At 39.6% G+C, this 15,815-nt stretch overlaps 1 protein-coding gene across 1 annotated transcript in view; it reads right to left on the bottom strand.

Moving 5' to 3' along the window:
• The window catches only part of AK5 (adenylate kinase 5), a 75,153-nt gene extending 60,277 nt beyond the window's left edge, over positions 1-14,876 (bottom strand). The window contains exons 1-4 of the mRNA XM_018083767.3: positions 14,690-14,876; positions 13,566-13,733; positions 8,282-8,451; positions 8,049-8,162 (exon numbers count right to left, since the gene is read on the bottom strand). Coding sequence (XP_017939256.1) covers positions 8,049-8,162; positions 8,282-8,451; positions 13,566-13,733; positions 14,690-14,858 — 621 coding nt within the window. The 5' untranslated portion in view covers positions 14,859-14,876. The remainder of the gene's footprint in view (positions 1-8,048; positions 8,163-8,281; positions 8,452-13,565; positions 13,734-14,689) is intronic.
• Positions 14,877-15,815: the final 939 nt, after the last annotated feature.

The raw sequence follows: 15,815 nt of genomic DNA on the forward strand, positions 1-15,815 counted from the left end.
AGTAGGAAAAAAACCCCAAATTATGACACAGATGGATTCTGAAAGAAAACAGTGGAGATTTCAAAGCCTGTTAGGTCATGGAGCAGTGTCTCATGAAAGGGAATGGCTGATGCACCTCACAGCAGGCTGAGCACAGACACAGCTCCAGTCCCAGGGTACATATCCAGCTGATTGAAGCCTCCTAAAATACATCACACAGGGACTCTGAAATTGCAACTGCAAACCAGGGACCTGGTAAAGCGAAGGACAAAAGGAGTTTATACAAGTGAGTAGTTTTATTTAATATTTCCATTTCTGTGGATCCTAACAACAGTGGCAGAAAGATGCCCAAGATGCTCCAAGCTGTATCTCCCTTCCAGTGCTCCCTCCCAAACATCTCCAGGACTGCATCCACCTCACCTGTGGAGTCACACCAGCCCTCCCCAAGGGCAGGACTTGAGCTTTTGTGTCCACAAGACTTCACCTACAGCATCAAATCCTACAGAGAGCACTTCCAACACACAGATCACTCATGAAGTTATCAGCCCTAAAGGAAAAAGAGGCAGGAAACCAGAAGAGGTCCCTTGTTTCACACAAACACGAGAGTGCAGCTTTCCACAGTCCATCTCAGTTCTTTAAAGAAACTGTGGCTGAGAAAGTGCAGCCCCCCAGGAAGGGAAGGATCTCAGTGCCCTGGTTGAAGGTGTGCAGGTTCTCAGCTGCTTCCACTTCCCACAAACTGCACTGGCTGCAGAAGTCACTTCACATTTAAGAAAATGGGAAAGCATTCCCTGGGCTTCATTTCTTTTTTTTTTCCCCTCTAACTGTAAAATGAGGATAATAACAAGGTACATCTTGAACAAATAATTAATTAATTAGGTTTAATTATTTCCTTTTGCTTTTAAAACTGGAAAGTTCTCTACAGGACCTGAGTGCTCTTGTTGTTGTTTTTTTACAAGTAACAGCAAGAATACAAAAGACACTATCAAGAATCCCAGGAACTAAGACTACTTTTTTCTGACACCGTGGATTTTGTAATTCAAAATATATTTCACTCATAGAAATAAAATGTCAAGGAAAACAATGTTTTAAAATTCTCAGTTCAAGAAGCCTGGTTTCAAATGAAGCACTGTCTGAAAAATTTTCTGAAGTGTAGAAGAAATTCAAGTATATTTGAGGTAGGAATACAAAGCAGATTCTGATTATGTGGTCTCTATGAATTCATCTTTTACCTGCAGAATATGCATCTTTATCATCAGAAAGTAGTTGAAAACCAAGTCATAAACACAAGATGCAAAAAAGGGTAACATCTCTCCTACATCCACAGGCACACAGACCTAACAGCACTTAATATATTCCTCCTATGGCTATTTACAAGGAATACAACCTTGAAATGCTATTGATATTTCACTGCTGTTTTCATGAACCACTCTGCTTCCACTTCCCTCAACTGCACCTGCCTGCAAGACATGCTTATGGATACCCTGAGCTGGAATGGAACAGGCTAGGGTGAAAATATGCACAGCTGGGATTACTCCTCTAGAAGCATATCTATTCCCCTAAGTAAATATGAATACAAATTGCTTTTTTCTAACGAAGGAAAATGACTCATTTGAAAAGAAACTTCTTTTTCAAACTCAGAACTAAGTGTTGTTGAGTTTTATGGCCAGGGAATAAGTTTTATTCCAAGACTCAGCTTGTGGAAAAGGTGCAGAGAACCAGCACAGCCAGAACTGGATTCCTTCCTGCTGCTCTCCCACAGCACACTCAGCTGCTGCTGAGGGCAGAGGGGTTTATTCATGTCCAGAAATGCCTGTGAGGTGGGATGTGGGGCTCAGGGAAGTGAATTTGGCTACTTCCAAGCTGGAAGTCAGCAGAAGGGAGAATCTTTGCCAGTGGGAACAGACAGGTTTGTTGTTATTCCATTGGAACGAGACGAAGAGCATATGGCACCAACTCAGAATAAAACACTGGTGGGTACATCCTCTCATTTTTTAGAATAGTATTTACTAGTAAGTAAATCCTACTCTCTTTGGGTTTGAATCTCCTTCCTAAACTGGAACCAGGAGTAAATTGAGAGTAATTGTATGCAAGTTGATGGTGCTATTGACATTAAACAGTACAAGTGGAGAGATGCTCTCTTTTCTCTGGGGATATTTTCTACATCTCCTCTTGTTAGTGAGAATAGTGTGGTTGTTTGCTAGAAATAAGATGATTACACTCTCTCTCATTAGTCCTCATTAGGCAAAAGATGAAAATGCTCTGTTTCTTAATTCCTGGAATGTTCTCCCAGATACTCCTGAGAAAACTGACAGCTCATGACCAATTGCCATTAATTTAACAGGGCATTTTATTCTTATTGCTAAAGGTTACTAGTAGCTAGTTTATGTCCATTGTATGTGTGCTCTCCCTTGTAATTACTGATTTTCTTTTTATAGTTCCATCTCTGTTGGGTTACTAGACTGTTTGCATAGTTTTTTCTCGTTTCAGAAAAGCAAAATCACGAATCATGCTGTCAAAGAACGAATCTTGTTTGGTAGAATGTTTTCCTGGTAACTGCTTCTGCACCATATTCACACTGCCCAAGAAATAAGTTTCCAGCCAATTGCCCAGAGTACATAATTAGGCCCCCTGATGATTGAGAGAGACTGGTGTGTTTAGGGAGAACTGGTTCAGATTTTCACCTGTGTAGGGCAGCTAACTGATAAAAATCTGTAAATATGAATGCTAATGAGATAAAGAAAGGTCTGAACAGACCTCTGCTCCAGAACCACTTATCAGGCACCTCCATCCACTCTCAATCCTGAACATCTCCTGAGGCCCAGCAATGGATGAGCTCTCCCTCACCAAGGCTGAGCAGCAGAGAAGAGCCCTGCTCCAGGAACACAGGAATCCTGAGCTCTAGGACCTCTCACCCAAGCAGAAAATGGAACCACTGCTTGTCTTTCTCTGGAGAGTGCTCCGCCTTCCAGGGGAGAAGACAGATGATGGTAAGAACATTCCACAGGCTTCCTGGTCAGGCTTGGCTTTAAGAAAGCAACATAAAACTCACAGGGCCAAAGCCAGTGAACAAGAGGAAGCACAGCAAAGCAGAGTGCTGGTGTGGTCCTCCCACTCCTCCCACTGATCACTGGGCACTTATCCAGTAGGGGATGGTCCCTGGATCAGTGAAATGGAGATTCAGGAGAAGGGAGACAGAAGTTGAGGAGATGAAATGAAGACACACTGGCTGTGATACAGAAAATACTTTTACCAGAACAACAACCTCTTGCAAAGAACAGATCCTTTCCCTTAAGAAGATTCACCACCAGGCTGCATTCACTTGCCCAGCTGTCCTGGAGCCCTCACTCCTGGCCATATAAATTTAAATTTATCTTTTACTGAAATATAGTCTTGTCACCCAGGTCATATACGACAAAAATATTTTTTTAGGTAATTTCTACAAAAGCAGTTTTCCTCTTTTATCAAATAATTAAATTATATTCATTAATGAACAGCCAATGATTCTAATACCTGTTCTACATTTATGTCACTACTAAAAAAAAATCACAATATGTTTTAAGCAAACTACATGGGTACTTTATTGACACTAACAAGGTTAATACTGGTGAAGGAATTAGATTGGAAGAAAGTTACACACGTGAATGGCTGAAAGGGGGGGGAAACAAACCAAAGCAAAGCAGTAACTGAAACTAACTGTGAAATGCAGTTAATTGTTCCTCCTGGGAAAAGGGTAAAAACCATGTGAGGAATTACACAGAAAGCCAAACTGCAGTTTCTTCCCAAGTCCTTTGAGTACAATACACCAGTCAGAGGCATTTCATTACACTGGCACTGGAGAGGAAGATATTTAGGATGCTTCAGCATGCTGGGACTGGAGGGGACTTGCTGAATTTCAAGCTGACAGGTTAATGGTAAATAAATAATTTTCTCCTTGGCATTTTCAAATGTGTCCTTGAAATCCAAACACCTTTCTACCATTTGCACTCAGCAGAGATCATGGATAGCTTAGAAATTTGTGATTCAGGATAGTTTCATGCCCAGGATCAAACTGAAAGGCTAAATACATCAGTATTAAATCTGCACTGCTATGCAGAAGGATTTTGAAATGATCAAAATGCAGAAATTATCATACATTTCAGAGATATATATCAACCTGAAGCTCTATTTGGTTTTAAGACTTTAAAATTCATGTTTTCATTTTTTCTCCACGACTGTGACTGCTTGGAACTTCAGGGCTTTATTAAAAGTACGCGTTGGCAGCACTGACTCTGCTCTCTGCAATTAAGGAATGAGAGGGTAAGGCAACAATCTAGGACTTCCAATGAGAGAATTTACTTATTAAATTTTTCCAAGAGACAACTACAGGCCTTATTTCACCTTGGATAAAAAGTTCAAAGAAAACCGAAACTCAAAGAAAACTTATTCCAGATTGACAGTATTGCTTGGAAGCAGAGTTTGTGACTTCTGGTTTCTAGATCTGAGCAAAAAGAGAAATACTGTGAGTGCTGCAATGATACATTGCTTTATCTTAAGTACTTTAGTCACCCTGCTGAAACATGTTTTAATACAATCCTGCCTAGCAACATGTTGAGAACTTACTGTCCACACGAGAGTCTGGCAACATAATAAGGAAATCATCATCTTTGAGCTATACCTATGTATGGGAATGTTAGCATAATTTGTTTTGCTTTGACTAGTTTACTAAAAATAACATCTTTTCCCAGAGAAAAGCTCAGCTTCTGGACGAGTCGAAGGGATAAAAATGTGCTGGTAGTACCAAGAGCAATCAGAAGCAAAGTTTAACAAAAGAAGTCCTTATCACCATGTATTTCTGTAACAGAATGTTCTGTAGGACAGGTACTGAACTGCAGTTCAGATGGTCTGTACCCCTTTGATTTTTCCACAAAATGAAGAGACTATGAAAGCTCAAATAGTGTCAAGTCTCAGCAACAGCTATGTGAGCCATAAACTGAATTAATTTAGCATAAATCATTTATTGCATTACAGATGACTGCAAACACAGCAGTTAGATTTTATAAGTGCTTTCAAGAGAAACCAGGTGCCTGAGCTGTCCTTTTCTGCTGTAACACAGTAAACCGTTTCCAATACAAATCAGTTTATTTTTACAATAACTTAGCACAACTCTTACTGCTGAAAGCCATGTAGTAATACATACAAAAAATGTTCAGTAAATAGTGTTCAGGGAACTATAGTGTTAATGTTTGGGAACAAGACAGATTTTATGCCTTTTCAGTTGTTCATCACCCATTTTCCAGAAGAGGCACTGGTGGAGAATGGGAAGGTGACATGATTGAGACCAAAAACTGTACAGGCTCTCTCTTGGTTCACCATTTACTGACCAGCTCACACCTAGTCCAAGTTTTGACTTCCTGTCTCTTTAGGATACATTGGGTCCAGATACTTTCTCACACAGGAACAACATACGTGTAATAAAACAACATAGACTTCTGATGACCAATAACCACCAGACATGCTTTCTTGAACTATGTCAGGTCTTTGTAGCCTGGTTCGTTTACATTCTTCCAATTTTCCTCACATTTGTTTAGTCTCTGCTCCAGCCTCTCTCAATACCCTGTATTACTCACCTCTATTTCCATTCAGTTTAATAACTTGCTCCTCCTCCCCCAATTTATTGTTGGTATTACTACATATACTCTTGGAGATTGTGTTTGTGCAAACAGTGGCAAAGAATTTGTCTGTGTCACACAAACTCTTCTGCTGTTTTCAGGGACTTGAGCACTGCAATGGTCTCAAAGGGACCACCTGTAGGAATAAGTATTGACCCACGACAATGGGGTGATAACAATCAGAATCAGTTCTTCCTCAGAACTTTTCATGAACAGATCTCAGGGTTCTACAGGGGATGTCTCTGTAAGAATAAGGCACATGTATGACTCGACCATTTGCATTTTGTGGGATCTCACCATTCTCTTCAAAGGATGTTCTGTTGCTTAACAGATCTAATTAAAATCGTCTTACTGTTCAATCAAAACTTTCTTTGCTGAAATTTCAACTAACCAACTATTTCTCATCTTGTCACTTGTGGCTAATGAGACCAATTCTGTTCTGTGCTTCTACACGCTGCTAGAAAGCAAGCTGTGGAAACCCCCCCTAGCAACTCTAATTGCAGACCTACACAAATTATCACAACAGTTAATTACTGAATTCTCCACAACTCAATTGCACTTCCCATTGAGGAATCTCTGAGTGCCTTGGAAGTGTTAGCATGCTTAATATAAATAACCTGAGTGCCATGGGTTACTGTCAGCCTCATCCTGTGAAGGAAGGTGAGCACCACCACTGCTCACAGTCCCCATTTCCTTCCCACAAGGCCTTCCTACTTATGTGTTAGCATTATGGCTTACTAAGTAGAGAATTTTAAAGAAACAAGTATATTTTATTTCTTTAAACTATAAATCCAAGACAAAACACCGAATATATCTCACCGGAGATGCTGATATAGACACAGATGTTCAATGTTGAAATATGTCTATCCTTTGTGCATTTATTTCCCTGGCCTTAGATATGTTCATATTACAGATCAGCTGCTATGAAAGATAAAAAACAGGGAGCCTCAACAGATAACATTTTCCTTCCTGTGCTCCTATAAAAGGTCTATGATTCCTTCTTTCAAGTATTTCTTTGAGAACTGGTAAGATTGGAAGGTGTCCCTGTATGAAGTGCTCCTGGATTTTTCTAGAGACTTGGGTAGTGATCTATCCTTCAGGCAGAATCAGGCCTTGAGGAGGATTTAGCAAATCCCAACTGACTGAAAATGAAGGAACTCTCTGAGAATACAGTCCAGTGTTGTTTAACTGGTTCTCCTCTGTAGAAAGAGAACCTGAGCCTAGGACAATTCAAAGCACTTAATTCCTGTCATTTCTTCCAGTTTCGTATCCCCCTTTCTTTCATCAAAAACAACATCAGCACAAAATTATAGCACCAGGAAATGCACTGAAGTCACACTATCACGTAACACTGGACAAAAAAAAATGGTCCAAGGCAATGATGGTTAAGCCTACATTTCTGCTGTTTCACTCATAAAATAGTCTCCTCTTCTGTGAATTGTAAGGAGATATCGTTGGCAGTCATCGCTATTTCCTGTAATAACTATTTTGCCTGTTTCCTTTAATTTCCCCAATTCAGTCTTCTAAATTTTGCCCAGAATAAAACCTCGTAAAAGCACATTAATGAAATGCCTCATTAGCTGCTTTGTTTCGTTACTTCTGCCTTGGCAGTGCCACTTGGAACTCCAAGTACAGAAACAGTAGTGCCCCAATTGTGAAGGACTTCGAAATGCTCTGCATGAAGGCAGTCTTAAGAGTTCAGCTCTGAAACTGCAACCTCTACTTGTGACCAGATCTGTTATGCTTAGCAGTGCTTCATCAGAAAATGATATAAATTGTTTGTTTTTCCACTGAGTTTAAGTATTTTTAGATTAGTTTAAAATACACACATGAAAACAACATGTGAATACACTCAAGGAAACAGTTTCAGCTGACTCAACCTTAGAGCTGTAGTGTAGAACAAACAAAATGATGTCATTCTCTAAAAAAAAAGCATAATTTCTGGTTTACAAAACCTTGGTAAAAAAGATGGGCAGTTTTAACTCATATTTTATTCGCCTTCTCAATGCACTGCAATAAACTTGAGATTAAAAGCATTGCTTTAAGTATGTTTATCTTACTTTAGATTAAATTGAACAAATAGATATGGAAATACGTTTTCCCCTTTTCTAAATCACTAAGATACAAAAAATATTCACTGTTAGATTTCCTCCTTCATCTTGCAAGGACTCTCATTACCGAGACAATAGGCTTGGATTATTGGTTATATTGTCACATTTTCTTTTTACAGAATAGTCTGTCTTCAGACAGGATGGAATATAACATAGAGCAAAAGAACAACCTTTTGTCAACCTGTAATTATGTACTTGCAGAGATCTAAAGAGCAATGCTCTTTCTTGGAATCTGACTGATGATTTCAACAAGCTTAACTGTTGTAGAGATATGTAAGTTATTTTAGGAATAAAAACAATTTCTTACTTGGTCCTCAAAGGAGATTGCCTGGGCAACATCTCTGGGAAATCCATCAATCACTATCCCCTCTTCATCAGGGATCTGCATTAATCTCTGCTTTATCTCAGTTATGGTTGTTTCCTTTCACAGAGAAAAGAAGTGGTTTATTCAATATTGTAAAGGAAGTTTTCTTGCTGGTGCACATTAACACAGCATGTACAAGTCCTGGAAAGCAAACATGAACACAGGGAACGCTCTACCTGAGGGGCCAGTTCTCCAGTGGTAATTATTTTGGCAATTAGGCTCCATTTCCTATTGCTGCTCGTGCTGTGGATCTTCTTCCTCAGCAGTTCCCCAACTGAGATGTAGTTAAATCCGTAACGTTCGGCTATTTTCAAACTCTGGGTTCCTTTACCACTTCCTGGGCCACCTATTGGGAATTATAAGCAAAACATTAAATTAACCTTTCACCTGAAGAACCCGATCACACATGAAATCTTTGCTGTGGGCACCAATTTTCCAACCATTATTAGAGTAAATCTTGCTCTTGCATGACCTGTTACCAGCCACTGGAAATCTGTCTCATCTACCAGATCATAAAGTTTGTAATGTGAAGTTAAAAAAAAAAACAAACAAACCTAGTTGCAAAATAAAAACAAATGCACTGTTTTAGGCTTGACCTCATTCTAAAGCTGCTCCTGGAACAGAGTTTTTCTAGATCTGTACTAGAGGAACAGAAAATGAACTTTTCCCTTCTTGAATTCTGTTCTGGCAGAGCCAGATAGTCTGAACTGTATTCATGTCAGAAAGAATCATACTTACTTAAAGAAGCCAATTAAATCAGTGGACTAGTCATGAAATGAAACTAATAAAATCTGCTCCTAAACATGCTTGCATGAGTTTCTGAGGTTTTCTAATTTTACAACACAGAAAAATATTAAATAATCAGCTGTTTCCATAGTGATTTGGTACAAAGACTTTTATTGAACCATGCATAGTTCTGGTATTGATGCTTGAAGCACCTGCCAGAGAAGCAGTTTGGCGGGTTCAGCTTGCTGGACAACTTGAAGAGACCCTTCAATAGATATAATACAGGCCAAAGGGGTATCAAAATCACAGCAAACAGCTACGTTACACCGGAGGCAAAGCTGAAATGAAGGTCAGCTGGACAGCAGAAGCAAGAATGCCTGTAAAACAATCAGACCATATCTGAACTAAAAGGAAATGTCATGATGTGATGAACAGAGAATCTGGAATCCAGTATGTAAAACCAGGGAATAAAAATAACTGTTTATATTTAGAAAAGTGTATGCTACTGGACAGTGTAACCAAGCAAACCCCAACCAAATCTTTTGGTAATAGTTCCCAGCACTAAGTAGCTATAGTTTGGGGAATTCCGTGGGACAACATGGAATTTTATTTCAACAGACAAAGAATTAAGATTAAAAATATAAAATTTCTATGAACTTTAAAAAATACGGCAACGCAATGAAAGTAAATATGAATACACTGAGCTTCTTGTTGGTAATCATGTAACCCTTTAACATATTCTCTGTATTATTCCCATAAATAGCCTTTAGGCATTTCTACAATTAATACAATTTTGGCTCCAGGATAAACTGTACAATTATTTCTACTTATGGCCCTCTCTGTGTGAGCAGGTCCAGCCCTGTGCTCCGGCATCACTGTCAGAGAGCTTTCAGTGCCACCAGCAGCCAGCAGGAGCCCTCTGTGCCCCCACACTGCAGTGCCAGTGCTCCACCTGCCCTCTGCAACTCAGAGCAGGACCCGCTGGAAGAGAATGCCCAGAGAAATGTGCACATTGTCCAGGTGTTCCCCCCCCCGCCCCCAGATCACTAATACCCTTGGGAAAAAAAAAGGTTTGATCATTATCCAATAACATTTCTACAAGCATTTATCTGTAACATCCAGCCAGTCACCACAACTATAGACATTTATAAAACACACAAGCAAAGGAAAGAAGGAAAAGCTGGATCTTATCTCGGTACAGCAAGGTCACAATGGAAAACGTTCTTCCCTCATTCCGTTCACTCGGTGTTTCTGTCGTACAAAGCCATATGTTTCTCTCTTCTTTAAGAGAAGTAAAAATGCAAAGCATGTACCGGTAATGTGTAGAAAATTAGAAACAGAAAAACTGACAACAAGGTAAACAAGCATTCGTGTTCCCACAGAGAGGCCAAAGACGCCAGAAAAACAAAACTGACACCTGAAAAAACATCAGCCTGTAAAAGCACAAAATAGCTGAAAAAAACCTGCTTGAAACAAGTAGATGGACTTCACACCCCAGTTAGGGAGAGCTTTGCTTTGTCATTAAAGAGAAGCAGAAAAAAAAAATACTTTGGCACTTCCGTTCTTTCAATTTGAATTGCAATCAGAAAATAGCTAATGAAGTATTTGCTTTAATGTCCATAAACTTCTCACACAGTTTGTTCTTCTCGGTCCAAATATATCCCTTTATAGCACGCTGGGATTATCCATTTACATTCTGAGGGGAAACATTCAGGTAAAAAAATAAGGGAAAAGGGATAGGACAAAATTACTTCCTACAGCAAATCATTATAATTTATTGAATGATGTATCCATTCCTGATTCTTTGATAAATCACACTGACAAACTCTTCAGAAGAAAGGAAAATCAAATCACTTCTGGTTTTTGTTCTTTTAACTTATTCTGAGATTATGCATTATGCAAGAAAAGTGTGATTATTTTACATATTTCTAGAAGATGTCTAGACTAGGGAACATTTGTTGCATCTAAAATTATGTTTGCTAATGGGTCTCAAGTGAAGATTTGTATGCAGAAAAAGTTTTACTGAAGCAGTTGTTTCAATCTGTCAACAGCAGTTCAAAATTTCAATTTTGTTGCAAATTCAGAATAAATTCACCTAATAATAAGATTTCTGTAAATATTCTTGACTTTAAAATCTAGCGGTGGACTGGATTTAACAAATCAATAGGCATCTGCTTGCTGGTAGCACTGTCTTTGATCTAGCCTTTAAACTTCGACCACAAAAGGAAAGTGTATTCTTTTAACATGCAAGTTTTTAACAAATGCAGCTAAAAACCACACTGAACTAAGGTGCTAATGACACCAGGTCATTAATATTTTAAGATCTCTAAATTCAGGCTGCATCACTAGTAAAAATGTGTTTGTTAAAGTATATTAGGAAGCACATTTTTAAACACAATCTGGTTTTGCCAGTGTTACAGTGCCTTAGAAACTTAATTTTTCCAGTGATTCAGCTGTGTACCACCCAGCCAGGTTCCACTTGACTTTTCTAAAATCCAGTCACACACTCAGTTTGCAGCTTTGCAGATTTCCCTCTCAGCAGAGGTCTCTTCTGCAAACCCAGAGAAAGAACAAAACCCCCAGCTTCCTGAGTGAGTTCTCTTTTGCCCTGGAGCTACCTGGTTCATTGTAAGGATGACAGATTTCATAAAGCAAAGAAGTTGTAAAAACCTTTATGGAAGCATTAAAAAGATCCTGGGCTAATGCATTAATAAAGAAAAGTTCACCTAATATGCGAAGCAGAAGACAGGTCTTTATCTTCATTTCAGTCCCTAACAGTGAATGGGGCCAGTACAACCTGAGCTAGGCAGGATGATTAGTTATCACTAATTTGACATAAATATGTTGCTTAACTAAATTTCTTGTTGCCATTTCATACAAAATGGAAAGTATGCAACACATTTTTTGCGTGCCATACTTGCCTCTTGAAATGAATAGTACACTTTTTTCTTTTTTCCTCTTTTATTTGGTATATCACTTATTCTTTTAGTCATTCCAGTGTGTGTTTTTATGTGCTTTCTCAATGGCAAGTCGAATTTGGGAGGAGAAATTTTCTTGGTACTGTACAAAAATGTTCAATAGCTGCTATGCCACACACGGTACCGTGTTTCCATCAGATCACACCGTAATAGATTCAGAGGAACTCAGGGGGAATATAAACCTGAAACAGCCTTTGTGGAATGTTTACAACGTTCCCTATATAAATGGGAGGAAAGAGAAGCTCTGTAAAACCCGTGGTCTGTTCACTACATGCTGGAGCTCAAGGATTCCACTTCAAATGCACCTGCACTGAGTTCCGGAGGTGAAAGCCAATCTCTCTTTATCTCCCCGAAATCAAACCAACATTCATCACTCCACTGCCATTGAGCTACACGGATTTCAATGCATTAAGAGCCTTCTGTGGTCACTGAAAAGGAGCCAGTTCCTCTCCTTTATGAAAAGGAAGGCTGGCTAATTAATTGGGATGAAAGAAAGGTACGGGTTATTCCTCCACCTAATTGCAACCTTTATAGTTCAGCGGGGCGTGGAGAGATTTGCACGTCGAGATCTGTAATTCTGAAACAAAAGATTTAAGAAAATTCAAATGCCCTAAGCAATTCCTTTGGCATCCCACAAATATCTAGAAAAATGCCAGCTTTTCTGGTTTTAATATGTTCCAGTAGCTCATTTCTGAGAACTGCTGGATGCAGAGCCCAGAGGACACGCTGTTCTTAGAGAGTCCACTCTGTAGTACAGAGAAGACATTTCTGCTCCTTTTTACTACACCATTCTTTGCTATGGAAGCAGTATCTCTCTTTACTAAAAATAAAGCTTTATAGACTAAAAATGCAATTGTCCATCACCTGGCACCTGTGCTGTAACTCTTTAAACCATTCAGAGCATTAGGCCTGGCCATAAAATTTCTGAAGAAAACTATTGCAGACGACAACGAAAACTAGTTCAAAGAACTTCAGTTCAAAAACAGAATAAAACATTGATTTAGACTTAAACTGCAGCTATTTTTTAATAACTTATGCTTGTCTGAGGCTGGAAAGTACAAGTTGCTTAGAAAGGACACTGAACTGCTCACAAGAGAGAATCTGGGGAGAAAGCACAACTAGCTAATGCCAACTGAGTGCTCACTGTCCATGAAGTTGGCACAGGATTCTTTTGCCAACTAGATATAGGGATTAATTTATCAGTGCAAAGGATTAGTGACGGTGTGTGCTCACTCCAGCTGCACATACTGACCACTTGTCAGGGTTCTAAACACACATGACAACAGTTCCCTATCACCTTTGTGAGCTGGCTTATCCAATGTTTTGAAATACCTTTTTTTGTGCTCAGCTTTGAATGTACCTATAACAGTGTTCCAGTTCAATCTGGGGTATGCCTTGGAAGAGCACTTGGTTCACGTGGTGTTGCTGTCTCAAAATGCGTGAGCCAGGTTTAGTTAAGACCAAATCAAACTGGCAGATGTGCTCCATAACCAAACCACGAGCTCTCCAGCAGCCAACAAGCATCCAGGCTACAGAACACAACTGCAGGTGCTCGCTGTCACCCCTGAAACTCTTACAGCTGGGATGCTACATCCTCAGCAGCAACAATTTCAAGCTCTGAACTGGGCTGCACGACTTGCTAGGGCAGATGGAAAAAATCGTGTTTGAATTCATACAGGCATTCAGTGTATTTGCAGTACAAACCAAAAGGCAAAGTAACAGAGAGAAAATCGTGTAGAAACGACTGCTTTCGTACCTATGACAAGGATAATCTTCGGTCGAGGTCTGGCAGGGTCAAACACATCGTACTCCTCAATCAGCTCCGCCGTTTCTGAGAGGTCGGTGTCGCTTTCGATGGAGAACTGTTGGATGGGAGGGAGTCTGTCATAGCGGCGGTATGGGAAGTTGGAATTATCAGGCAGCACTGTAAAACAGTGAGACACACTGGAAATTGCAGAAATAGGCAGAAAACTCAGAATCTGTTGTGTACACAGATTTAAATTAGTATATCTCATAATTTCACACTGCGTTTGCTGTCGCTCTATTAAATACTCCTTGCCTCTATTTAGCTGATTTATTAAATTGCAAGCACTCAGAGTCGGTTTTCTCTGGAGTTTCTTTACAAGCACATCAGGTTTGCTGTGAACATCTGCCCGTAGCACCTAGAGTTCAGCAGTGGCCTGTGAGCAGAAGAGCTTTGTATTGTGCAGATAACCTGTACCACTAAGCAGGACTCCTCTGGTGACACATGCTGCCCACAGATGTAGAGACAGTATTCCTGCTAATTAGTTAAATGAAATGCTGCATGGCAAGGAAGAATAACTATGGCAACTGAAAGATGAGCTAATTACTCTTTGTTAGCGTTACAAATAAAATAATTACAGGTATTGGTATGACATCTGCTTAGATTTTAAGAGATGCACCTTTTTCTAAGAGTTTATAATTTGCATCGTATTTAGTAATTAGCATATAGCTTCAATATAAACTAGAAAAACCACTTAGTGTAACTGCACTGAGGTTGGTATGTATGTCATCCATAAGAACCAAATAAAAATAAAAGCCAAGTGCACTGATTCAGCTCTGCCCCTCTCTTTGCAAACGTTTGAAGTAGGTTACAAGAAATCTCCCCACTAATGTCTTAAATGTTCACACAGCATACATCCATCACTTGGCTGCAAAGCGATCACAATTTCCTCTCCTGCCTAGCATCTGCTATGGAAGGAGAAAAACAAAGGCCAAAATGCAAGGAAATAGAATTCTTGACTCCTTTGCCCACGGAAAATCAGAGCGAGGCATGATCTGCTACAAAATAATTCAGCAGTGGATGTAAAACTACACACAGCACAAGAAATATAATCATTTTTACATTTAATACATTACCATTCCTGAGAAAAGACCTCCTGGGCTGTCCTCCATTGAGTGGAGGCAGGGTCTTCTTTTCTGGGCTGACAAAAGTGTCCCATTTCACTTTTTCTGGCCCTCCAAGCTCTTTTACTTTCTGCAAACAGGTTTCCAAATATTCAATTGGGTCATCGGGCTTGTAGCACATTAATCCATTCAACAGACTCTGAAACGTAAGATCAGAAATACACACCATAATGGCAGGTGCCAGGAAAAAAACAGGCACTTTTGCTTTGCCCTTTACTTTCCACAGAGAAGTCCCACATTCCTTGTGTGTTCACACTCTCCATTTCAAGCCAACGCATAAAACCAAGGCCTGCAAAAATCGTACCATTTTGGTTTGCCAATGTCATAAAAATTGCTTGGAACAGGAAGCTCATGGTTATGTCTTTATATTTGTCTGTTTGCATGTAATAAAACCTGAAAATAGCAAAAAACCCTCTATATTTTTCTTAGAACAACCACTGCCAAGTACACACAGAGCAACGCCCAAGGTCGAGAGCCCCAAAAGTTGCACAGTCTTTGTAGTCTTTGACCTCATTAATATGTACCTTTTCCCTAAAGTGTGCTCACAAGTATCTCATCTATATTCTTGTCAACACACAAGCAATGAAAAAAAAAGGTTTTTAAAAATCATGAGAAATACTCAAATATCATCTTGATCAGTATTGGGAAAAAATCCCCAACCCACATCCCCAAAATTCATAGGTGGTTCCTGATTTAATTGATCAGGAATCCAAAGCCATTAGAAATCCTCTCTCTAGAGTATTAATTCTGCACCCATCGTAGCCATGAGCATTGTGGGCAGTGTGGAGGAAGGGCTGCCAGGCCCTCCTCCGACGCATGGTAATTGATTTTCCTTGACAAGGTGATACAGAAGTCATCATCTCACCTCTCCACAAGAGCACTGCACCCAACCTTCCCTTAACAAGAAGTGTTTTTCGGGATGATTCCTGTTCCTTTGTGCTCTTCCTAATTTTTGTGTGAATAAACTTGACAGTTATAGCTGGTATTAATAGTAAACACACATAGCTCCAATTCAGGACTTGCTCAGTTGTTATCTACAGTTTATACAGTGACTGCTATTTACACACATTTGAACCTA

This window comes from Manacus vitellinus, unplaced genomic scaffold (genome assembly GCF_001715985.3).
Source record: "Manacus vitellinus isolate BGI_N305 unplaced genomic scaffold, ASM171598v3 scaffold_67_pilon, whole genome shotgun sequence".
NCBI lineage: Eukaryota > Metazoa > Chordata > Aves > Passeriformes > Pipridae > Manacus > Manacus vitellinus.